A 24335-nucleotide genomic window follows, 5' to 3' on the forward strand; every position below is an offset into this window, starting at 1 on the left:
AGCTACAAATCGAACAGATTGAGCAAAGGCGCTTAGATCAGAGTTTCGTTTAATCAATTAATTCGTTTAGTTTACGCGTTAATTAAATTAGCTTAACAGTTACACTTAGGAGACTAGTAGGTGCTTATGAGTTAGACCGAGTTCTTCAAGTTCTCCAATATATATATATATATATGCATATTTATATATTTATATGTAAGTGTTTTTTGTGTATTTTTATAAGAATCACTGTTGTCTGTCTGTTTCTGTTTCTGTTTCTGTCGCAATGTCTGCTGCCATAAGTCGTTGAAAACCTACGCTATGCATACATTTAAAGTTAATTACGTTCCGTAAATGGCAGTTACATCAAGTATAGGTATATTTTAGTAGTTAGGTAGTACATTAATATTCCCTCCTTCGTTCATTGCCACTGCACGCAATTCCGCCCTGATTAGCATTCCTCGCACTCGCACGTCGTTCACGCCTTGAGAGATTTACAACTTCTACATCAGCCGCCAACTCCATGCCCCCAGAATCGTCCAGAGAGCCAGCGACAGGCCGTTCGATGCGGCTCCCGATCCGGCACTGAGATGTCCCAGCTCCCGCTCGTCCACGACAAAGGCGGGCTGAGCACTGGCGGGCGTCTGCTCCATGGCAAAGTTGCCGCGACTATTCCTGGCCAAGCGCTGGTTGGCCAGCTTCAGCTCCCTAAGCTTCTCCTCCAGCTGCAGGACCTCATCTGGTAAATGGGAAGCATTCAAATGTTATATAGTTTTCATATATGTAAGTAAAGAAATCTGCACATTACTCACTCTTGTTGACACCCTCGATATCCTGAACCTGCAGGAACATGGCCAGCGAGATCTCGTAGACCTTGTTCGCTGAGCTGATCTCTCGCTTGCGTCGACCGAAGCCCACCTGGTTGTTGGAGCACTGGGTGCCGAGGCACTTGTCCAAACACACGTTGACCGTGGCACGGAATTGCACGTACGACGAGTCGGGGAACTTGAAGGCCTTGAACTTGGCACTCAAAATGTCGCCATCAATGGTGTTGAAGTTCTCGAAGAGATAGGGATCCACTGTGCAGCTAAAATTCAGAAAGTTAAGAACTTTATTGAATGTTCAATGTATTGTCATGTGCAACACACCCCTTGAAGATCAACGTTTCCGATGACGTATGCGTATCCGTCACATCCAAATAGTTGACACCCAGACCATAAACAGGTGCAGAGTCCTCATCCAGATTGATTTCCATTGTCAAAGGTGTGCCCTTTTATTGCGAAATTTAATCAAATTAATCGAATCTTTAATATAAAGATTATATGAGTTTGATTTACTCACCGACTTGACAGTCAAATCCCTGGTGAACTTCTGACCATCCTGGCTAACGCCAATTGAGAGTCGTGGCTCCGGGGCCCGCTTGGTCAGCGATGTGGTGATCTCCAGATCCCTGCAAGCAAACCGATTCAGTATTCAGTGTATTCTGTACTCCCGATTCGAGGTCTTAATGATCGGCGGGGCAGGACGCCGCCAATAAGGTTGTAAATCAATGTCGGGCAACGAAAAACAAACATTGTATTCGATCAGGGAATCGGGGAATCGAGGGATCGGGGGCTGTGGGCAAAAGTGTGTGGCAAAAAAAGAACCGCAGACCCAAGGCTTGGGAGAGGTACCCCGACACGCCCCGCAATTAAATTGACTGTGGAGGTATTAACGCATGTGAAGCCGCCGGCGTCGATTTGGCGGCTAATTACCTCCTGGTAATGGCAACTCTCGGAAAGGCCCAAGAAAGGAGATCGGGAGAAAGGAACGAGAGTGGGAGGCAGTGAGCTGGAATAGGTTTGATTTATGGCCCTCGGTTGGGTCTAAGTCTGGGCCGGACTGGGTATTTAATATGCCATAAGCTTTTGCATAGACCGGGCCATAAAATTGTGCATAGATGCATTTTGCATTTATGGGCAATTAAAAGTAGACCAGGGGAAGCACTCGAATCCGGAGCGCGCCTGCCGAGGTACTTACTCGGGTTCCTGGAATCCCGCCGGCAGCACATCCCGCTTGACCAGGCCGTGGATGCCGCCGCTGGAAGTGGACGTGGAACTGGACCCGGTGGTGGCATTCATCATCACATTATAGGCGGGACTGGCGGTGGTGATGCACTTAACGCTGACGATCTCCTTGCCGCTGGTTGACTCGATGATGATTTTATGGTAATACACCTTCTTGCCCTGAAATGGAATCGAAAACCAAGAACCAAGAGCTAGAGGATTGCGCCAAAGGAGCAGTGAAACTTTCCTACCGTTAGCTGGTTGACCATTCGAGTTACTCCGCACTCGTAAAAATCGCTGAGTGAAAGCCGAAAAACGGCCAGGGATCCATCGATTTGCGGCTGGCATCGTTCATCCGGATATCCCTTCAATCCCTCCAAATAGATCTGAGGAGCACTCTGATCCTTTGACTCCGCATCCGGCAGTCCGATGTCAACCCTCATCTGATCCTCCGAACAGTGCACCTTGTGGGAACCTGGAAAATAGAATATGAAACCAAATTGGTTACTATATGTATATCTGTGCAGCCGACATTCCACATTCTCTGCTACGAGTATATTCTAAAAAGTGGGCTAGCATGTCGTCCAGTAATCGGAGCTGGACTGGATTCTGGATACTAGACTGGCTAGCCGGACCACGCCCCCTATCATCATCATCGCCGTCGTCGGACGTTGACGAGATGGACCCGGCTGGCAAACACTAAACAATTGCCAAACGTAATTGCCGTGCAGTGAGGATCAAGTTTGTGGCTTAAGTCTTTTGTTTTCCTTGCACTATTACACGGGAATAAAATAATTATCAAATTAACCAACAATTCTATATATTTAGTCTTAAAATAGGTTGTGAATCATCATTCATTTTTTTCATTTGAGAATTTTTCTTTGTAAATAATAATGATGTTAAGACTTTTTATGTAGCATATTTCTTGGTAAGATGAACAATGAAAACTCTGTAGATTATATTCACATTCTTTCTTAGTATTTATCTGAGTGTACCGCTCTGCGTTGCCTATTATCGAGGTGGCTTAATAAACCCGCAGGGCTACTTTCTGAGGCCGGTGGAAAGCAAAAACTTGGCATTAGCCCAAGACACACTCACACACTGCTTTGGTTTAGTTTGGTGGGCTTTGGCTCTCGCTTTGGCATAATTTTAGCCCGGATAGGGCAATCAAATTCTTATTACCGTCGAACATGTGTAGTATGCCACGAAATTATCGGCTTAAATGCTCTGCCGACGAAGCCATTTGTTTTGCAGGATTTGTTGCGGCCTGTGGGACTAAGGCATTGCCATTCGTAGATGGCAAAAACTAATTTAAATAATTGACTCTAACTACTTAATCTCATACTAATGGCCGCGGCAAATTCGCAATTTCTGGGCGGAATCGCATTGGTAATACGAGCCGCGGACATGCGATAATTTGGCTTAATTAGCCATTGCGAGAGTGAAATCTCCACTCCAAACAATGAGATCGGGCAGTAAATGCGGAAAAGCGCTAGCCGAGGCAATTAAAAAAAAAAAATGGCAATGGAACTGCAACGGCTCTTGTTCTCTCAGCCAGCAAAACCCTTCGCCCCTGCCTTTCCCTTTCCCCCTGCACTCTGCGACTGTGTAATCCGAGCAACTGCCTCAAGGTGGGCGCAATGCAAGCGGCGCCCAAAGAAATTAAAATAAGAGTCAGCCTGCCTACAAACGGCAGCTCGACTTCCGCCAAGAAACGAGGTCTGGCTCTAGAGGATGCAGAAGAAGAAACGACAAACAAAAAAAGAGAGTGAATGAGCTGGAAGACAGAAGGAACGCCGCCAATAAAACAAATACCACGGCAAGGGCATTAATAGAGAATTAAGGACGCCGGAGATGAGGCGTTGAAAAGGTCTGATGGACTCTAAATTACACACAGGCATGGCAGCCAGCCATTCAATTCCTCCGAGCGGATGGGATAAGATGGCAGTGTGACTGGGAATGGTGATGGGAATGGGATTGGGATTGGTTATAAGGATGGACGGAGTAATTTGGTAGTGGCAAACAGGTTGCTTTGTTTCAAATCAAGTAATTTGCGGTCCCATAAATATTTCTTATTTTATACTTATGTTCTTAAATTTAAATACGCTGCTGTTCAGTTTTCTTACTATACGCATTTGCATAGATTGTTGCTACCAACTTCAGCTATCTACATATTTTTCTCCTCTTCTGCTAGAGAAAAGAAGTGAGAGAACTCCACGAGACGATGTCCAGTCAAGTCTGGGAAGTTTGGATGGTGGATGCACCCAGAGCCAAAGTCTTGTCCAATAAAGTTGTTGGCTCTTAAAATTGGCTAGTGGGCGAAGCGGTCGACTGCAGTCGGAATAATTGAATTTCAAAGTATCTTGGCCCTTGCCTGGCTTTTCTGCAACTTCTTTTATTGAATTTTTATTGCTGGCCGCTGATTACAATTTATTTGACACCGTTTTTATGGGGCAAGCCAACTCGTGAGAACCCTAAACCGCTTCGAGACAAAGTCAAGACTTAACCCACATTCGGAAGGAATCGCTGTGGAGCAGTTTTTTTGGGGGGCATCGTCAGTACTTGAAATCAGATTGAGTGAGCCAGCCAAGTGGGAGTCCGAATCGAAGACTGAGTGTGCCGAGGCATTAGCATTTAACCTGCGAACATGACAAATCAGCAAAACGTGCCACATGGGCCACATGGCCACATTGCCACATGCCCCGCCGCCCAATCATGTAAGCAGCATGTCGTTGCCGCAACCGTTGAGAGCGTAGCATAAATTTCCATTAACAATAAATTTAAAAGAAATAACATTACAGCCGAAAATGACCCGTAGCGAAGTTCCCTGGAAAAAGCTGGCGTTGAGTATGGGGAGCATGAAATATCATGGCGGAGCAGCGGCAGCAATTCGGGGAGTCATCAACGGGCGAACATGCCTCGAAGCCTCGAAGGTGGATAGACAGACGGGACAGTCAAGTCAGCACCACTCTGCCAAGTGGCTATATATACACATACATACATATATACTCCTATCGCAATCAGCAGCCACGACAATGTTTTTGGCCCCAGCTCTCGGCTCTGCTTCAAACAATTTGGCAACAAATGCGCGCGCACAATCAAATGAATGCACAAATCAATAAGACAACAACTGCTGCAACTGCAACAGCAATAGCAACAACTACCGACAATTGCAACGTGCAAAATCGTTTACAAGCCACGCCAAGTCAACTCGAGCCGAAGTAGATTCCAAACGCCGGCGAAGAGAACGAAGTTTGGGCCAAAATAACCAAATCATTGCCATGCAAATGGCATCGTTTTGTGGCTGAAGTCATCGCCAGCCTCTCCGACTTTTCCACTTTTTCCGCCAAGGAAGAGTAGTCGTGAAAGGTGGGAAAGACATCTCCGCCTGCCACTGCCTGGATTGCACTTTGTCCCCACTCAGCTGGTCTACACTGCAAGAAAAATGCACAGGAAACCTTTTGCCATGTTCTGTTCTATATATGAAATGGCAAAAAGCTTACACAAATATATCCGTATAACCAATGTACTTCGCTCAGTGCAGCCTTGGGGCAGGGGCAATGTTGCAACAATTGTTTCCCGGGCCAATGTGTCTATGTGTGTGTGTGTGTGTCTCGTCTGGGATTGCAAGTGCAACTGCAATTGGAATCGCAATCGCAATTGCCATGGCCATGGCCACGGCCAGATTATGCAATTGTCTGACTCGGCGTCTTCTCACCCTGCACACTGCACCCGCACCCTGGTAATCTCCTCCGCCTCCTCCGTCTGTGTCACTATGGCAGCCCCTGTGTGGGATTTCAGTCACGTTTCTGGCTGCTGGTGGCGGATGAGGATCCACGGATGAGCATCGGATCTGGGCTGGATCGGAAACTCGAAAACTGTTTTCGGCGCTCCTCCTCGCGAAGAAGTGTTAGGCCTGGAGGCGCGTCTCTCCACTCAGCGGGAAATGCAGGATCCATTCAACGGGAGGAATTAAACAAGCGATTTGTCAGGTGGGCTGGAAGGGGCTGGTCCTGAAGCAGGAGTAGGATTGGGACATAGAGGTAGGTGAAGGTGGAGGTGCCATTTGTGACTTTCACATTTATGACAAGACTTCTACGGCTGATAGCGCATTCTGGCCGCACATACACCCGCCTGGTAACTCGCGGAATTACTTGGCCTGGGCCACTAACTTGACACACACGACGCACGATTATCATCAATCTTGGGTTGGAGCCACAGGAAATACTGGTAATTTTCCCGAACCCCCCCGCTTCATGCCATTTCCCCCTCCCACCAAGAACTCGGCTTGCAGTTAGCCTCATCATCCTTTTCAGTGACCAATTACACTTAACGGCCATGCATACGAAATAAATTAGAAAACCTCAACTGCAGCTGGGTAATGGGATGGGTAAATGAAGGCATGGTTAGCCATAGAGTTGGCTAACCATCAGGTCAGCGCCAGCCGCCTTCCTGGTGGGAGTTGTCCGCTCCTAATGGCTCCCCCAATATGCTAAGCAGTGTCAATGTGTCAATGTTGCCGCGTAAATCCATCAAAATGCGACGGGAACTCAATAAACAAACGGGTTTAGCCGTTCCTCACGAACAGCAGGAGGTGTGGTGCTTATGTGGCGGCATGGTGCTTCGGAGTGGACACAGACGACAACCTACTGCAAATGTGATAATTGCAAAGCATTTAGTTGGAGTATTAGAGATCCTATGTCTAGTCGTTCACCCTCTCTACCAGGAAATCCATTTCGAAGCCCACTCGTACACTTAGAAAATATCTATATCTATTAGGCATAAGCTGTCTCATTAAATAATATTATAAGAAAGTTCAAAGCTTGCTGGAATTGCACAAAAATCATTGAAGCAATCGATTTGAAGATTGGAATATTATTGCTTTTTATCTCCTCCCGTTTTCCTTTTAGAGTTTACTATAATTTTTGGGTAGGTGAACTTGGCTTTTCCTATGTCAAATCTAGCAGGGAAAATTACAACTGTTGAAAGGATTTTCCCTGTGTACTTTGCCGATCTCATCGTGGCCTCTGCGTGTTACTCCTGTGCGCAGAGTGAATACAGTGGCAGTCAGTTGTATGCGACCGGCGCAAATTGCCATTCGTTCCATCTTTTCAAACGCTCTGTCAATGGTGTCCTCTTCGTCATTATCGGCCAACAACTTTTTGTTTGTTAATTGTTTCCAATGACGCAATTGCCGGCTGCCATTTATAGAACTGCGATTCCGTCAGCTGATTGCGTCAGTCGTCGTCGACTGGCTTCCACAAGTGCCAGCAATCACAGATCTTGGCCACATCTCCAACTCATCATGCCAAGCCGAGAGTCCGGAAACAGTGAGCAGCTCTCCTCCACACATTAAGGCCAAAAACAGCGAGCCAATGAGTTGCGCTTCTTTGGCTCCTGTCTCATTTGACCGCTTAAATTAGAGGCCAATCGATCATCACTGGGCGGATGGATGGAGCTTGGCGCAATAAACATGCCTGACAACTGGCCGCACATTTGGCCATATTTAAGAGATGAGATGCAAAACGCTCCTCCTCCGACTTCTTGTTGCCAACTTGTTGCTTCTAACCGATTTGCGGGAACGGTAAATATATTCAGCTACCAACGCGACTTTGCCTTGCACTTGGCGTGAACATTATGCGCAGCTGGCTAATTAAATTACACAACAGTTTGGACATGAGTGCCGAAGCAGCCAGCGGATGAACAGTAAGCAAACCTGGCCATGACTTTGAGTTTGTTTGTGCCCAAGGTGGGGATGGTGGATGGTGGATGGTGGATAAGCTTAATGCTCAGGCGGCGTCAACAGATGTAAATGTAAATGTTGCATGCAAAAAGCTGCGCCATGCTGCCACCTCATGTGGCATTGTGCAGACACACGGAACATGAGGCATGACTGGACTGCTAGGCCGGATGGCTGGGCCAGCTTGCCGGATCTCAGCTGGCTTTTGGCCATCATCATCATCGTCCGGCTCATCCACATCCTTCGCCTTTTTGGTTTTCGCTAAAACTTATTAATTGCCAAGGTGAGAGGCAGTCAGAAAATCAAGTTGGCTGCATCTGCATCATCTTGTTACGCGATGTGGCTTCATGGCTTGGCTCGAATTAATTTGGCCTTGTTAGCCCGGCTTGATGACAAATGCGTGACGTAACTGTAAACACGGTTGGGCCTTGGCTACGGCTCCCTTTTTTATGCTAAGCTCCCTTGACAATTTGTCGCTGTTTCCACGTCACGTTCGCTGTTCACCTGTGCCTGGGTGCAACAGACCCAGCACAGTGGAGCCTCCTTTAACGGATGGAAACTTAAGCACGCTAGCAAGTATTTGTTGCAGAAAGGAATGTTGTTTGCATAGCTTGCATTTTACAAGATATTATTACTTTAAAAACAATATAAGTGTTCTCAAAAGTTGTATCACAATATGTTTACATTCCAATCCTAATAGTTTAATTATGAAAACACTATCCATTGACTTCGATCACAGGTAGCAGTATTACCATGATCTACTGTACTTCAATCTCCAGCCCATTCAGTCATTCTTTCGCTTATTTACACATTTTTCAGTTGGCGGCGCTTCAGCACTTGCTAAATTGTTGGTTTCCGCCTTGGCCGGCACTGTGGGCTAACAATAGTGGAGCTCCCGCTCCCCCAGCTGTGGTTTAAGCCAAATTGCTGCTGCCAACAACAAGATCAAAATCAGCTAGAAACGCGGGAAGAACAAGCTGCATTTACCGCTAAGAAGTTTTGAATGAAAGCGAGTGGCATTGTTTCTACCCTATTGAGTCATTTTGCTCATAAATGCAGAATGCGTTTAAGATGGGGGGGGGAATTAAATGGCGGGGAAATACTGAGAAAATTCTGGTTAATGGGCCTTTACGTGCAACCGCTTGTAACTATGGTAACTGTATAGCGAAGACAAATTAATAAGAAAATACTTAGAAGAGACTCTAATCATACGAATTAATTCAATTGGCAGCACGAGAAAGTGTTGTTCTTGTTGCCGTTGCTGTGTCTTAGCCATATTAATCGCATGAGATGGCCGAGAGCAACGAGCCGAGAGAAGTTTTCCTTCTTTCATTGCCCGATGCGGCATATAATTGCCTTTTCTTTTTTACGTAATCGCCCGATGCCCGATGCCTTTTTTACGCTTAATTGACCATAAAAGTTGTTGCCGCTGCCGCAAACGAGAGTTTCATTGCAAATCTAATTTATCAAATGAAATTCCAAGCGATTCCAATCTGACACATTTCTGTGGGCGATGACACACAAAAATATTTGTTAGTTTTATTCCACTCGATTGGTCATTAATCAAACGAATCAGGGCCCAGACCGACTGGATCCAATTGAGGATCGAACGGACTATCGCACACCTATTGAACTCTCAATCCCAAACCCACCAATTGCTAATTGTGGACGCGGCGAACAGCTCTCACAATTATCGATGGGGTCAAAACATAAATCTCCTCGGGGGTTAGGCTAATCAACCCGTGCGGCCAAGGTGTCCGTGGCAGAAACGAAATAGAAATATTTTGTAGTTACACTGCGAGAAATTCCATAGCCTTATGTTGGCTTACCAAGTAAATGGAAAATTCTAAAGTAGTTTCTTTATAAAATTAAAGAGGCACTGAAGATTCCTATGTGTTGCTTGTGAAAGTTTTCCGATATAAAGTTACATTTTCTTTTTAGCACCTACATTTTTATTATCTATCGTAAAGCCGCTTTATTGGTAACCTATTTTTACAAGTGTTCCGGCAAACTCACAGATTCTCGCCCATACATTTGTATATATGTACATATATGGGACAACCGACTGACCAAGTGACCGCCAGCCAAAATAACAACAACATGGAAATTTATTGCTGCTGCTCGAAAGACTAGAAAAGCTGGTGGATAGGGAGTACACACACGAGAATTGTGGCGATGCAGGATGGGCCATTTGAAAGCGGTAATATTTTACTTAGCTTGGCGGAGCCTTAATGCCCAAAATCGTTACCCGTGGGCGTTGTCTTGGTCACATTTGGGCATTGGCCATTTACCATTTACCAAATGCTCCAACTGGCTGCTGGAGAGGATCGTCGGGCGACACGGTGTCGTGTTTGGGCCCACACCTGCAATTGACATTATTATTTGGTTGCGTGTGCCGACGACAACTGGATGCATCCAAGGAGCACACAAAAAAACACAGAATGCCGCAAAGGGAAGAGTGGGCCAGCTTGATTTATAATTGTCCAACTGGGTTTTTGGGTAGACATTCCATTCTACGCATCTTGATAAGTGCGTACTTTATGGCCGGACTTGCGGGTTAACTTGCATCTGGCCACGGTCATCGCTTGTCCGCCGGTCGCTACAAACTTGTTGAAAGGCACTTGGCCATGGAGCATGGAGCGTGGTGCATGGAGCATGGTGCATGGAGCATGGAGCATGGAGTACTCCTTACCGGCGGAGATCGCATGCCTGGCCATCTGGCCACGTTAATAACCGTTTTTGACATGCCAAGCGGCATTATTAACAGCATTTTCTTCTCCTTTTATTTATATCTCTCGGCCTATTCGCCTCTTCTTCACTTATTTTGTTTGGATTTCAGTTTGTGTGTGTTTTGTGTGTCTGTGGCGCTTTTTTTTTTAATTGCGGGAACGAAAGGGAGGAGCGGTCTGGGCGACATTTTAATTGAAATTCTACGGAAATACCATGAATGAGTGCTGTGGCAGCAGCCAATGGTATAGGTATAGAAAATCTACGAAGAAATCTCTGAAGCTCGTTATCTGTCTTCTGTTTTGGAAAGCCTGCTGTTCGAGGCAAAGCCGCAGATGTTATTATGCGTCATCTATCGGCAATCTAAGTACAATTTGCCCTTGAAAAAAAGCGAAACCGTTTCGAGATTGGAATGCAAAATCGCCTGCTTCCTGGATGCTCGACCATTTGGCAGTTTGGGGGGCTGGGCAAATTGCTTGATTTGACCGCCGGCTAACTGTCTTCGCCCGCTGTAGCTTCCTGGTGGTTTTGCATCTAATATACGGGGTACTTTCATTCGCAAAGGGTATATTGCAATCGTGCAAATAAATGCACATAGTATTTTTGCATGTCTAATGGATTTACGGCACATTAAGCTAACATTTTCATGGCGTGCAACTTTCCCACATCGGCACATTAAGTAGGAGTTTAATGGCACACTAATAACTTTAACAACCATTGATTAGTATTTGAATTTGAATGCTGCAGCATAAAAATACATTTTTGCTATTTACTAGAAAATGTGTAATTCACTCAAGATAGAATCGTGTGCAAACACCGGGTATCAACAAGTCCAAAAATGCCGTCCTTGACGACCTAACTTGTTCATTTTTGGGATATGCATCTTGGGCATTTCTTTTCAATTACCAAACCACCAGCCCATGCGGTAACCGCCCCTCCCCGCTCTCTCCATACCCCCCACCCCGCTCTCCTTTGTGGTTGCGGTTATCTCCCCGCTTTGCCATGTAATTTGGACTTCAAACGCATTCACGTGTTGCAGTTGATGCTGCTGTTGATCTTTCCTCCTTTTTTTTTTTGTGAGCAGCTGCAGGCGCATATCAAAAGACTCAGAACACGAACTGGCTTCTCGTTAGCTGAGTGGCCGAGAAGCTTGGAAGCTGGGAAGCGCAGTTCCTCATCGCTGGCACTCTTCGCTGAATTTGATCCAGTTCATTTGGCAGTGCGCATTTTTACAGTTGCCCGCCGCATTCGTAAATTGTGTTTTGGCTCGGATTCGACGGAATGGAGTTCAATAAATTAATTAACAACATTTTTTGCTGATTTTATCACACCGACACTGCTTTCCATGCACTGATGAGCGCAGCCATTAAAAGCAGAAATGTGGATAATTAAATGGCAACTTTTAATCAGGTTAGCCGAAAGAATCTCAAAGGCGGGCAAGATAAGAAAATAGAAACTACATAATGACATTAAAAAGTCGCCCCCTTGTAGTCTTCGCTTTTTAATGCTTTTGTTATTGTTGTCATTAAAAGACAGGCATAACAACAAATACAGCGCTAACTCTCGCTCAGTTAAATTTTTTCATTTTATTTCCTTGCAATGTCATTGACTTTGGTGCGTGCGTGTGCAAATTGTGTTGTGAATTCTGGCGGAGCCACATGCGATGAAAAACGCACAGGTACAGTGGATACACGTGAAAGCGGATATTTCAAGAATGTCAAAATATGCATGTAAGTCACATAGATATATGTACATTCTCAAATATACATATAAATACGTTTTTATTCAATTTATAAAAACTTCACTTTTATTTGATCAATGTAATTTGGTCATATTATTATTCCCCATTAAATTTAATTTTTATTAGACTAATAACTTTTAATAAGCAGGAAATATTTACTAAGAATTCTATTCAGATGTCTCAGATCTCAACTTCATTCAGCATTATAGACCAATTTTTATAATAAAACATATTTGGCTTGGGGCTCTTAGCCTTTTCGCAGCAATAATGCCGCTTTTGAATGAGCCTGCTTTGCATTTAAAAAGACAGACAGTCGGTCAGTGACTCCCTCACAAAGAGCGACAGCCAAAGCACCAGGAGAAGAATTCGATTAAAAATAGCTAACAAAGAAATATATGTAATTCCTTGTGGCCAACGTTTTGATTGCGCAACGGAATTGATTGTATTATAATGCGAATATAACCCAAGAACTTTGGGTGATCAATCTTAAAGTGACCGGACTGCAGCCAGGGTATTAACAAAGAAATGCTGCAGTGCAGAGTTGGAGAGAACAAATAAATATGATAAATTTGCCACATGCAGTTAGACACATGCAATTTATCATGCGAGCGAGAGGGGAGAACGCTCCCCGTTGTTGCGGGTCAGAGCGTCTAATAGATTAAATAAATTTCGCATAAATTATGCAATTGTGGCAAGCCATAACTCTTTGCGAGCGCCCGAGGGGCTAGCCAGCTTAGCTTACGTTACGCACTTGGCCTCGGTTTCGTCTATTCCTTCATTCTAGCCATGTTTTCTCCTTTCAGCCATATTAATTTCCATGTGGAGCTGATCCTGTTCTGGCGCTTCTCAAGATGCGGCTCCGTTAGACCGGCCTGTCGGCTGCGTTTGAAACGCTCTCTACGCAGTTTTGCAGTTTGCATTTTGCATTTCGCATTCGGTAATTAAAAACCCAACGAGCCGCTTGGTGACTCCAACTTGGCTCTAACGGTAAGCGGGCTGCCCACCAGGATTAGCTACAGGTTTGCTTTCTTTGCAGTCCCCCAATCGCCTATCACTACTACTACAACTACTATCACCACCAGCACCAGTACTGCTCCGGATTTTGCCCCCCGGGCAGCTAAAAATTTACATAATATTTGCTCTAGATTCCATCTTGTCCCCCCGGGCGGCTTTCACACGCATAAACCACAAGTGAGGCCGAGATCGGAGGCATCTGCTCCATCTGCTGGCGGCTTATCAGGCCTCATAAATATGTTTGGCCATGCCTTTGGGCCTGAGACGCTTGACAATTTCTGCAAAAGCGTCTCTGTCTCCGTTTTTTTTTCAACTTTTTTGCGCACTTTTTGGTGAGAAATGGGAGCGGAAATTAATGACCGGAGTGCTGGAATCTTTGGCATGCCACTGTTGGCTGTGGCATCAGGTGCTTTTGCTCTGGAGCGTTTTGCGAAAGTGGTTGGCAGATTGAAGAGCGGCCAAAAGATAAGTAGTTGATCGGAGATCTCATGTCGAAAGTGGCTATTTTTATATTGGCCGAGACCTGTTTCGCAAAAGTTATAACGCACGGCATACCCAGTGTCAATGAATTAAAACTTTATTACCTAGACGCGAAAATATCAATTTGATGAGCGGATAAACAGATAAAAAACTTGTTGCTAATACAAACGATAGTCGTTCGTTCATTAAAAATAATAATTATTCAGACACGGACATAAATGCGTCAGTACATTAGGTAATCAACTTTGATGGCAAAGCTGGCTCCCAACTTTGTATTGTAGTAATGGTAAGTAACCATTAAAATTTAAATGCTTGATTGGATTGAAATAAAAAAAAAACGAATGTGTATATAAATATGCATGAGAAAAGACCATTGGAAATGAGTTTAAGGCAAGTCAAATTAAATGAGCTCAACACAATTTAATTTTAATTTTAGATATACAGAACCTTACGCTTTATAGGTTCGTAAAATTCCCGAGTTAAACTGTCTATTTGTTGGCGCTTTATTTAATTTTAGTATGCGAAGCAGACGTTAAAATGCCAGAAAGTGTGTTTGGCACTGTGAATCGTCGATACAGTTCTCGTATATATATGTATGTAGTATTGAACCTCGCTTTGGAGTGCCTTGATTTCAGTCACATGCCGCAGGCCTTTGTCTAGAGTTCCCATAAAATTATTCAGTTTCGCCTTCTTAGCAGTCATGTCCACATGCAAAACATGCAAATTTGCAGCAGTTGCAGTTGTTTCGCTCGGTTTTATGTGGCCATAGCCACTGCTGCTGCAGTTGCTGCATCTTGGCCTAATACAATTAGTCTTGTGTAATACGCATGCCTTATGTGCTGCGAGCGGTTAGCCGGAGGAGTGCCGAACCCGTTAGTGGTCGAGTACATATACAGTTATCGGTTGCACCATACCAATACCATACCGCCGCCGCCTCCCCTTCTCCACTTTACGCAATTCGCGCCACACGCCACACACATGTGTTGCGGAGTCGCCACCGATTGGATATATTGCCTTTGGGGAGCGTTGCGCGAATTGATTGTGGCCAAAACGGTGGCCGAAACGGCAGCAAAAGTTGAAAGCCTTTTAGGCCGACTCCCTCCAGCAGTTGGATTTTGTCAGATTTTGCGTTACTGCTGTTGCCACATGTTGCCAAAATGGTCAGTGCATAACGGTGCACTGCAACAACCAACTAAGCTAATTAATGCCAAAAACAACAGAAACTACAAAAACAAACAAAAAACAGAAAAGCCTCAATCCTGAAACAATCCCAAGCCCAATCCCAATCCCCCAGCCAATGCAAGTGAAGTTGTCTTTGTCTCATCGCCCCGACAATCCGATTATTATTCAATAAAATGCGCCGGCGAACAAAGAGATGGCCAGCACTTGATGACAAATGCCTGGGCGGCCTGGTCTGCTATCCAAAAACAAAAACAGAAACAAGAACAGCAACAAAGTAAAGAATAAAGGGCGCTCCGCGTACTTGTTGGCCAGGCCAACTAACCAACTTCAATGGGCTGCTCCCAGTTTGATCCTGGACTCTTGGCGGAGCCCTTAAAGCGAGCCGCCTCTATTCGATTTGCTCGTTTTGTTATCGCCAGCTTTTAATCTGCCCATTGCCGCGAAGGTCTTACCCAGATCCTCTGCTTCATCTTGGCCACGTTTGCCCCACAGTTTAGGCCGGGTTCGGGTTTTTTCTTTTCTTTCTTTTCCAACTAAGCCGAAACAGGCAATGCATGGAGGCATTGTTTCAAAGCCGACGACCTTAACCCCTCGTAACCTTGCTGGAATTTGCTATTAAGTAAGCGAATTGCTCACAAGTGTTGTAATTGAGTTGGTCAAAAGTGCAACATAAGTTTAGAAGTGTAGTAGATGTAGTGATGATAAATGTGGTAATAGTGAAGAAGATTAATAATCTCTTGAAGTTTCATTATTGATTTTGTTTGGATCCAAGACTTGCCTCCTAAAAACTGCTGACCTCTTTGGTCAACTTCACTATTTGATCGCCATAGATCATTAATCTTTATATAGAGCTTCCCATTTAAAGCCAGCCGGATTAGATAAACTTGTGGTCGAAATTTCACTGGGTCAACAGGCACACTGGGTGCCATTAATGGGTTAAAGAGTGTTCGGTGTGGCTGAGGGACAGGACAGGTTGGTGGGACTCAGACTCAGACTTAGATTCAGATTGCGGTTCAGGTTCAGGAGCATCAATGTAGCAGACACGAGTCTACAGCCGAAGCATCGAGGCTCGATTTTATTAGCTTAGCAAAAGGCTTTGATTGTTCTTGTTCTTGCCAATGCACTGCTGCTGTTATGGCCTGTTGCGCTTGTCTAGACGGGCAATTTTTCACACACACACAGTTGTTGTTGGCCGGGCCAAGACACACAGCACACCGCACTCAAGACACAAGACGCTGGAGCACAAGACACAGACATTGGGGAGCTGGACTTGCTCTAAAATTGGCATTTTTCGCACACATAAGGCAAAAATGTAAAGCGAAGTCAAGTCAGGAGACCGGGCCAAAGCCACATCTTCGGCCAAAGTCGAAGACCAAGTCGAAGCGGTTTATTTGCCTTGTGTGGCATCAGCTTCATCATCATCATCAGCAACGTGGTCGTCGTGGTCATCCAATGGACTCCAGCCTTAACTCTCCGTGCCCGTGCGCCCGCTGGCATAATGTGGCGCAGCCTGGACATGGTCATCCATAGACATGGAGTCCCGACTCTTAGCTCTTTGGCAATTTCTTTATTATTACGAGCGTTTCTGTGGTTGTCCTTTTAGGCCGGCTGTCACAGATCCGCTGATCATTATTGTTCCTCCGCACAGTACACATACTGGACTCCTCCGCCTGCCCACAATGCAATGTCAATGTTTTGTCTTAATGCGACAATGCTCGATCGAATGGCTGGCTGTCTGTCCTGTCTCGCATGTTATTTAAATGGCAAAGGCGGGTTTGGGGGACCTGCAGCCTGCCGGGTAAACAATTTATTATATTTATATGGCCAGTTCATATGTTCGTTCTGGCCATAAATTAAGCGATCTTCGACTTAATGTGTCGGCTGCACAAGGTCGCGTGTGCTTTTTTATTGTATATACCCCTAATCCAGTCAGGCAGTCAGCAATTAAGCGAGTTAATCGCAGTTCGATGATTTGTCAGCTACCCCATAGAGGGTGGTATATGATGATTGGAGGATGACTGCCCGGTTGGCTAATCGCCGGGAAGGTCAGTACCTCGGTTTCATCAGTATGTGCACTCGAGTGCGAAGTTCTCCACTCCAGTGATGACATCATTCGGTGGCAGTTGCTCGAAACTATAGAGGTCAAGAAAATCATGTGAGATCAAGCAAATATCTGTAATCACTTCTGACTGAATCCATCTATCTTTTTTGTGAAGCCCAGACTGCATCACACCAAGTATCTTAGATATTTTAAATATGAATATAAATTAATATTCTTTTAGTATTTATATATTAAATAAACCACTTTCAATGAATACCACTAATTGCTTACTATTGTTGCTAACAATTCAAATCTCAGCTCAAAAAAGACAATGGAACACACTATGTATTTTTTTTTTTGGGTCTGAGTCAGACTTTTACTTTCCCTAGTGCAGACAAACAAAAGTTTCGCTTTAGTTAAGACAGCCACGCCCACTCAGCAGCGCCCACTAAAACCGCTTACCCCTTATCATCCAGCGCCACTGCTGTGCAAGTTGGCAAGTTATAATTTAGCTTTCAGCTTTGGCTGCCGAAGAACGCTGAGGAGCTGAAACTCGGACTCTCGGTCTCGCTTGGTTTGTCCGTAAATTACAGCCTCGTCTGCACCGTTTCTATATATGTACATATATATATATTTATTTGTTTGTTTGTAGCCCGCGAGAGAGATGTTTTCGTATCGGCCTTATGTATTTTTAGGCTGCATCTTAATTCCCGGGACCAGTTCGCCTACACAAGTCGTCGATTGTCGCCCGTTTTGGCTGTATTTCGCCTTTAATTCTTCATTTTTTCTCGCGTAATATTTTTTTGCAGTTAATTCTCCTTTCTGATTGCCTTTTAATAAGACAACCCCAGCCGATTCTTGACCAGTTGAGTGTGGGCTTTATTATGAGTACTGCCCCTTTTTTTCGCTTTGTTTAAGTATTTTTCTCGTCGATATTATCTTGTTGGCTGGACTGTGCTTTGTTTTTTATTTCTTTGTAATATCTTATTTTTTTTTGTTTTGGCGTGTCATGTTGCCTTCCCAGCACTTGTGTTTGTGTAGGTGTCTTGTTTGGTCTTTTGTTTTTTCGCCGCGCTCGCTTGATAGTTTGTTTAGTCGTTTGTTGTCTTGGCTGTTAAAGGCAACTTGCAGGGGCAGGCAAGTTAATGACTAATGTGTTAGGGCTTTCGAGGGATATATGCCTTATACAATTTAGCATTAATATATGGCAGGAAGCGTAAGAACGAGTGAGTGAATCATGACAGGGCCGCGCTGCCAAACTTCATTAAGTCGCCGCAAGTTCGTTGCCTCAGTCATTCGTTTTTTTACCAAAAAAAAAGCTCCAGCACGCCCCCGACAAAACCGAAGATCGTTTTATTCGACCATCACTCCAAATGGCCACAAATTGTGTGTGTATGTGCACTTCACGACCAAAAACGAGGTCACTTTGTCGGTTTTTCAACAAAATCGAAAAGAAAAAATAAATACTTATTGTGTTTCATTACGCGAATGACATCATGGCAGCGCTATGGGAGCTTCTCAAGCTTTTTAGCCTTGCACTCCCCGATCTTAACTCTGATATTTATATTTAAATTTTTGCGTATAGTATATAGATAGAAAAAGTGCTTACCTTTGGCCTGGGCTAATCCGCAGAATAGGGCCGCCAGCCACAGAGAGCGCCACATTTGCATTGAGAGCAGCATTTTCCAAAATTTCCGGATCTAATTGGTCGGGGTAGAAACGGAAAGACAAACGGCATATTATTACAAGCATTTCGAACGAACCGAAGCCGAAGCAACGGCACATGCTCCACAAGCGGGCCAACATTTTATTTGTTATTTGTATTCTTGGCCTGGCCTTTTTGACGTTTTCACAGACACAATTCATATATGTAGGTACCATAACATATATATGTACCGCATCGCAAACACACACAGCGAGTTATTATGAAACAAAGCCAGAAGAGAATGCCCGTCAAGTGGCTTGCGGCGACCGCTCAACAAATCAAAAACCAATGACAACGGCAAATAAAAAACGAAACGAGCCGCGAACCACACACATATCACACAAATTCACACAAAACTCGGAGCGGGTCTTACTTGACGGCTGCAATATGGGGAAAACTCGGAACTCGAGACTCGAAACCACACCGAAGAGCACACCACACGTCCAAGCTGTTCGCTAGTCGCCAGGCAACTGAGGCTCAGCTCGGCTGCAACTTCATTACCTCGGGAATCGAGAGCCGGCGTATAGAGATGCTGACTCAGTTTCAGAGCAGAAGTCGTTCTTATATGGCAGAGAGTGCAAAACTATAGTGAAAGCACTCAATGTTAACCAATTGGTTAATTACCCAAAAGAAATGTAATAAGTACGTATGTATATAAGAAGATAAGTGTGCCGTTTTATCCGAATTATTGCAACATAAATCTATATGCATTTTTATTATATTATGCTTTCATTGGTAAAAAAAAAAATCCTTAGAAAATATTTTAAGAATTTTGAATAAGATAGTGTTGAATAATTATTTAACAAACGGAGTTTTCAAAAGTTAGCTATAAACTAGCTAGTGAACCAACGCTCTTAGGCATTAGAGCGTGGACAGTGGGGAAAAATGCTAAGGCGCCATCTAGCCCCTGGCTGTTCACAGTGCATAAATAAAGCCGGCAATTACGAAAGTGCTACATTACAATTTATGGATATACTTGAATACATTTAGATAAGCAGAGCACAATTAAAATGACCCACTGTAAGTCGCTCTCTCGCACGGAGCATCTCTGTCGCACGGCGAAAAAGAGAGCGACTTTAGCAAGTTAGCTTAACCGAGAGGCTGTAAAATACGGTAAAAGGATCGCTCTCACTACCGCTCTTTTCCGCTCTCTGCCGGAGATAACAATCAGCCGGTAAGTTTGTATAATTTTTTTTTTTGTCCCATGACAAAAACTGAGAAATTGTGGGAGCAAAATCTTACAAGCAATTATGCAATCTCGTCTCCGGCTTTTTTGTTGCGTTTGCTGTTGTTGTTTTTGTTGCACTCGCTATTGTTGTCAAAACAAACATTTATGTAATTGCGCTCGCTGTCAGCACGAACTGCCGGTTCGTTCTCAACGGCCACAGATGAGAACAGGGAAGTAATAGTTTAAAATGAGCTAAATGCAGCAGCTGTTATGGATATTTTCCCTATATATTTCGCTATATGTACTAACGGTACACTTACACTTCCGCCAAAACTAAAACCGTTCTTCAGCTGGTCATCTACTGCATTTTCCAGAGCCCAAGGCGCAGCCCGTGAACCCAATTTCACACCTCTTGATTTCGCGCGTGCTTGGGCATTATTCATGATTCTCCTACTTGTTAGTTTTCCAAACCAATGGCCATCCCATCATTAAACGGATTAGAAACATTTATTTGTGCATACTTACTGGCCATACACTACTGGCCCTCTTGAAAAACGGTAAATGACGTGCAAAATAAAGGCAACCAGCCGAGCGCACTAATTTAATTTGCTAAATTCAACTCAAAATGCCTTATTATTACTTTGTTGCACCAGTTGTACGGGAATATTTAGCTCAAGCATCGGCCAATATTAAGTTAAGCACAAATTGTAATAATTAAACACTTGCCACTTGCAAAAGAAATTAACCAAGTTCCCCGTTCCTCTTTGCACACAATTTGCCGATCTGGCAAGTCTGTGACGAAGCGAAAGAGGAATGGGGAAGAACCGCAACAGCTGTCATCTCGCTCACACCTAACGGATTGCGGATTTCCGAGAAAAGCGCAACTGGATTTTTATAATTTTACGATTTCACAGATTTAAATGTTGAAACATTGGACATTTAAAGGCCGGGAAGTGTGCAATATAGCTAAGATATAAATACACTGACACACGACCCGCCCTGCAAATGTTTATGTTTTCGCAAACACTTTTTTTTCACTTTTCGATGTTAATTCTTGATATTTTCAGGCCGGTGAATGTGCAATATATTCGACAAATGAAATATTAACCCATATACCGTCCGAAAAATGATCTAGAAATTTCGATTTTTCACCGTCTTGCCGCCTATTGCAAGGAGTTTAAAAACACAACAAAACTAATTACTTTGCTCATAAAATGATTCGTTTTAAAGTAATCAGGCCGTCTCAAGTGCAATACTAGTTAAAAAATGCAGAATTGCCCTTGTGACGAACCAAATCGCTTCAAACTTAATTCACATTTCTAATAATTTAAAAATGCTAATTGTTAGTATAAGGCAGTTGCTAACATTTTCGGGCTGTGAAAAGTGCAATACTCAATGTTAAAAAAACAGTACTGCCCCCATCCGCAGCAGAAAATTGTTGGCTAGAACGATGTCGGGTAATACGTTTCAAACGACCACTCGCGACGACTCTCGGAATTTGAATGCCGGGGGCAAAGAACGCAAAGAAGATCCCGAAAAGGAAAAATCACAAAACGGGACACAATGGAATGCAGAGGTTTAGAGCGGGATGACAGTATGAACTTCGAACTCTCAAAACATCCAAAGTTTTTGCTCTACTCTACAACTTTCGGGAGAGAGAATATTCAAAATGGCGGCAACGCGAGGAAATCGAAGGAATTCGCGAGATACACATTTTTTTTTAACACTTAAATATGTATGTACATATTTTAATGAATCGTTAGCTTAGCTCGTGAACTTTTATAATAGCAAACAGAATACCATATTTTTTTGCCCTTCGATTTACTATTTTGAGTTGATGAGTGATGAAATATCACATTTTTGTGTTTTTTTTTTCAATCTGTGCACTTTGGTGTAAGTTTTCTGAAAATAAGTAAGACGGGAATGCCAGTTTTGTAAAAAACACAAAAATAAGCATAACAGCCTTTACTATTTTAAGGAGATTATGGCAAATGTGAAAAAAATATCACATTTTGAATTTGTACACTTCGGTGTTAGTTTTCTAAAAATAGGTAAAAGACGGTTATGCCAATTTTGTAAAACAAACAAAAACAAGCATAAATATCACATTTTGTCTTTTCTAAAAATAATTAAAATTGGGTTTTCTAATTTTTTAAAACACTCAAATATAAGCATAACAGACTTTTTCCTATTTTGAGATTATGGCAAATTTGCTTAAATATCACATATTTGTCTTTTTTTTTTTGATTCCGTACACTTAGGTGTTAGTTTTCTAAAAATATATTAAGTATGTTACACAGATTTTGTAAAACACCTAAAATATGCAAAACGGACCTAAATAATTTTAGAAAAAACCAAGTTGAGTGGCGATTTCTAATGCAAAACCAAAACTTTCCAAACTACAACTTTAATAGGACGTTAAAATATGTATTAATAGGTGTAGTTGGGAAAAGCCTGAAACTGCAGTGATAGTTTTGATATCCTACGCAGGTAACTTTCTCGAAGTACTTAGTACCAGAAACGTGTACTTTACATAAACATAAAAAATAACACTTTGCTGATACCAGGCACTTGGGAAAATCATGTCTAGATTTGTCAACATTTTAAATGGCTTACCAAGAGATGTAAGCTCCTTCTCCGTCGACGGTCAAATCGAAAAGAACGGACTGCTGAATTCCATTGAACTCGAAATCTTTGTGACAGTGCTAGAAGATGACCTTTGAAATCAAGTGGGAATGGGCCGCACTCAAACTCACATATGCAATAAGTGTGTTTCTTTGTGTGTGCGAAAGCGCTCAATTTCAATAATACACACATCACATAACCTCACTTTAAAGAGTCAATGTCCTTATTGCCTTAAAATATAACTGAAAATCTGTATAATGAGTGCAGTCTCACAAGGGAAATTAAAACGAATCTTTTAAAAAACATCTTTAAATGTATATTATTAGTTACTTTTTGAGGAAGATCTAGCAAAAATTCGGTTCTTTTTTACACTAATACCATTCCTTTGATTTATACTACGCAATCAAGTATGTATGTATGGGAGTGTGTAAGCACACAGCGATTCTAAGAAATCACTCAAAAAACACATGCATACATACATAAGTTTACACATGTTTAGCTAAAAACTTCGTACTATTTATCGTATTCTTTATAGAGATAACTTGAAATGTATGTATATACATTCAATTTTAAAAGATTTTTTGTCGCCAATACAAACAATTGCTCGTTAATATTATGAGCTTATTGCAATGATACGAATTTAAATAAATTGTGAATGTCAATGACAAATGCATGTGTACATACATATGTATGTACATTAATGAATATGCAGATTAGTTTGTATGAATTTCCATTTTAAGACCCCCCACTCAAATCATTAAGCTCATAGCGTAGTATTTTATTTATTTATTGCATTTAAGTTTGTCAGAAGTCGTTCAATGCTTCGCCTAGTTTAATAAGTTCTGTCTTAACTTTCTCGTACTGCGACAATTGCTGCTCCATTTGGACAGTCAATTTCAGGCGCTTGTCATGGACATGTTGGAGTCGCTCGCGATTGGCATTGCTCTTGGCCATAGCAATCTGTAATTGAAATATAAACAAATGTTAGTTATACTGATAGAATAACAAACCTAGATATGTACATATGTATATGCAAATGATAAACTATAGAAATGAAATTATTAAACTAAAAATCTTCTCGAAGGTTCTTTAACTTTAGGGATCTTTTGGTACACTCAAAACAGTGCAGTAATAGTACAAAGATTAACTAATATCCAAATCGCACCTCAAGTTCTTTTGCCTGAGAGGCCAGTTGCTGCTCCATGAATTCCACGCTGAAGTCCAAAAATCGCATGCGCAGCGGCCGAGTGAGTTTATCGGGTGCTGCAGTGTTCACGTTCCTATAGATTACAATAGAGTAGAGTAGAGTTAGCAATGCAATCGAATCGTATTATGTTTTATGCTGCACATGTACCATTTCTTGCCCTCGTAGGCAGCGAAATGTTCCTTGAGCATTTCCAAAGTTTGCAACTTATTTGGCACATCGTTGCTGGCGAAAAAGCATCGGTTCATTTCGAGCACAACCTTGGTCATCAGACTGCGAGTGCGATCTACGATGCTTTCGGTGTCCAGAGCGGATTGCTCGTGCTCCTGGTAAATGGCATCCCACGCTTGCAGATCTGCGCAGCTAGATATTAACGATTTTTAATATTCGTTATCATGTTAACTATGCCTGCTGCTTACCTCAAGTCGGCAAAGATTTGTTTAATGGCTTCCTCGTAGGCCTGTTTCACCTTTGGTCCCACACCCTCGTGGCGTTTAAATGCGGCTTCCGAATCCTCCATTGAAATAATTTGTTAGTAAATTCAAATTGTAAACAAAACAAAACAATGCCACATTGGTGTGACCAGTTGCAAGTTTCTGCAAAACACCAGGCCGATAGAAATTATAGAGTATGGTGACAACCCTGTTATTGGTTTTTTTTTGAGGTATTTCCACTAGCTCTTAT

The 24335-nt window shown here is 43.0% G+C and overlaps 2 protein-coding genes and 7 non-coding genes across 10 annotated transcripts; all 9 read right to left on the bottom strand.

Annotated features, from left to right (window-relative positions):
• Positions 1-31: 31 nt before the first annotated feature.
• Positions 32-20589, bottom strand: qsm (quasimodo). Of its 2 annotated transcripts, none has more exons than NM_001299708.1 (8): positions 20348-20589; positions 18559-18649; positions 2276-2499; positions 1999-2204; positions 1321-1429; positions 1128-1249; positions 792-1066; positions 32-718 (listed from the first exon to the last, which is right to left on the bottom strand). In NM_001299708.1, exons 2-8 carry the CDS (start codon positions 18629-18631, stop codon positions 483-485), a joined length of 1245 nt encoding a protein of 414 aa, NP_001286637.1. In that variant the 5' UTR covers positions 18632-18649; positions 20348-20589; the 3' UTR covers positions 32-482. The 2 variants fall into 2 exon arrangements, with proteins under 2 accessions (NP_001286637.1, NP_652049.1); NM_143792.3 differs by lacking the exon at positions 20348-20589 and adding an exon at positions 19028-19130.
• A 160-nt stretch (positions 20590-20749) lies between these two features.
• On the bottom strand, positions 20750-20838 carry mir-310 (mir-310 stem loop). Its single transcript, NR_048169.1, has one exon. It is a non-coding gene; the product is annotated as a mir-310 precursor RNA (primary transcript).
• A 36-nt stretch (positions 20839-20874) lies between these two features.
• On the bottom strand, positions 20875-20958 carry mir-311 (mir-311 stem loop). Its single transcript, NR_048171.1, has one exon. It is a non-coding gene; the product is annotated as a mir-311 precursor RNA (primary transcript).
• Positions 20959-21053: 95 nt separating this feature from the next.
• mir-312 (mir-312 stem loop) lies at positions 21054-21119 on the bottom strand. Its single transcript, NR_048173.1, has one exon. It is a non-coding gene; the product is annotated as a mir-312 precursor RNA (primary transcript).
• Positions 21120-21187: 68 nt separating this feature from the next.
• On the bottom strand, positions 21188-21258 carry mir-313 (mir-313 stem loop). Its single transcript, NR_048175.1, has one exon. It is a non-coding gene; the product is annotated as a mir-313 precursor RNA (primary transcript).
• A 448-nt stretch (positions 21259-21706) lies between these two features.
• On the bottom strand, positions 21707-21818 carry mir-2498 (mir-2498 stem loop). Its single transcript, NR_048177.1, has one exon. It is a non-coding gene; the product is annotated as a mir-2498 precursor RNA (primary transcript).
• A 379-nt stretch (positions 21819-22197) lies between these two features.
• On the bottom strand, positions 22198-22293 carry mir-991 (mir-991 stem loop). Its single transcript, NR_048180.1, has one exon. It is a non-coding gene; the product is annotated as a mir-991 precursor RNA (primary transcript).
• Positions 22294-22311: 18 nt separating this feature from the next.
• On the bottom strand, positions 22312-22403 carry mir-992 (mir-992 stem loop). The gene has a single exon (NR_048182.1). It is a non-coding gene; the product is annotated as a mir-992 precursor RNA (primary transcript).
• Positions 22404-23219: 816 nt separating this feature from the next.
• On the bottom strand, positions 23220-24236 carry Nnf1a. Its single transcript, NM_137648.4, has 4 exons — positions 24071-24236; positions 23802-24014; positions 23613-23727; positions 23220-23407 (listed from the first exon to the last, which is right to left on the bottom strand). The coding sequence occupies exons 1-4, from the start codon at positions 24169-24171 to the stop codon at positions 23252-23254; spliced, it is 585 nt and encodes a 194-aa protein (NP_611492.1). The 5' UTR covers positions 24172-24236; the 3' UTR covers positions 23220-23251.
• Between the last annotated feature and the right edge of the window lie 99 nt (positions 24237-24335).

Source organism: Drosophila melanogaster, chromosome 2R (genome assembly GCF_000001215.4).
Source record: "Drosophila melanogaster chromosome 2R".
Classification (NCBI taxonomy): Eukaryota; Metazoa; Arthropoda; class Insecta; order Diptera; family Drosophilidae; genus Drosophila; species Drosophila melanogaster.

Excerpts from the sequence above, each read along its gene's own strand:
- qsm (NM_001299708.1), bottom strand. The coding sequence starts at position 18,631 with ATGCTGCTCTCAATGCAAATGTGGCGCTCTCTGTGGCTGGCGGCCCTA. Across the intron at positions 1,430-1,998 it reads GCGGGATTCCAGGAACCCGA|GGATCTGGAGATCACCACAT; the intron begins GTAAGTACCTCG and ends GTTTGCTTGCAG. Across the intron at positions 719-791 it reads TATCGAGGGTGTCAACAAGA|ATGAGGTCCTGCAGCTGGAG; the intron begins GTGAGTAATGTG and ends CCCATTTACCAG.
- Nnf1a (NM_137648.4), bottom strand. The coding sequence starts at position 24,171 with ATGGAGGATTCGGAAGCCGCATTTAAACGCCACGAGGGTGTGGGACCA. Across the intron at positions 23,728-23,801 it reads GCCTACGAGGGCAAGAAATG|GAACGTGAACACTGCAGCAC; the intron begins GTACATGTGCAG and ends TGTAATCTATAG. Across the intron at positions 23,408-23,612 it reads CTCAGGCAAAAGAACTTGAG|ATTGCTATGGCCAAGAGCAA; the intron begins GTGCGATTTGGA and ends TTTCAATTACAG.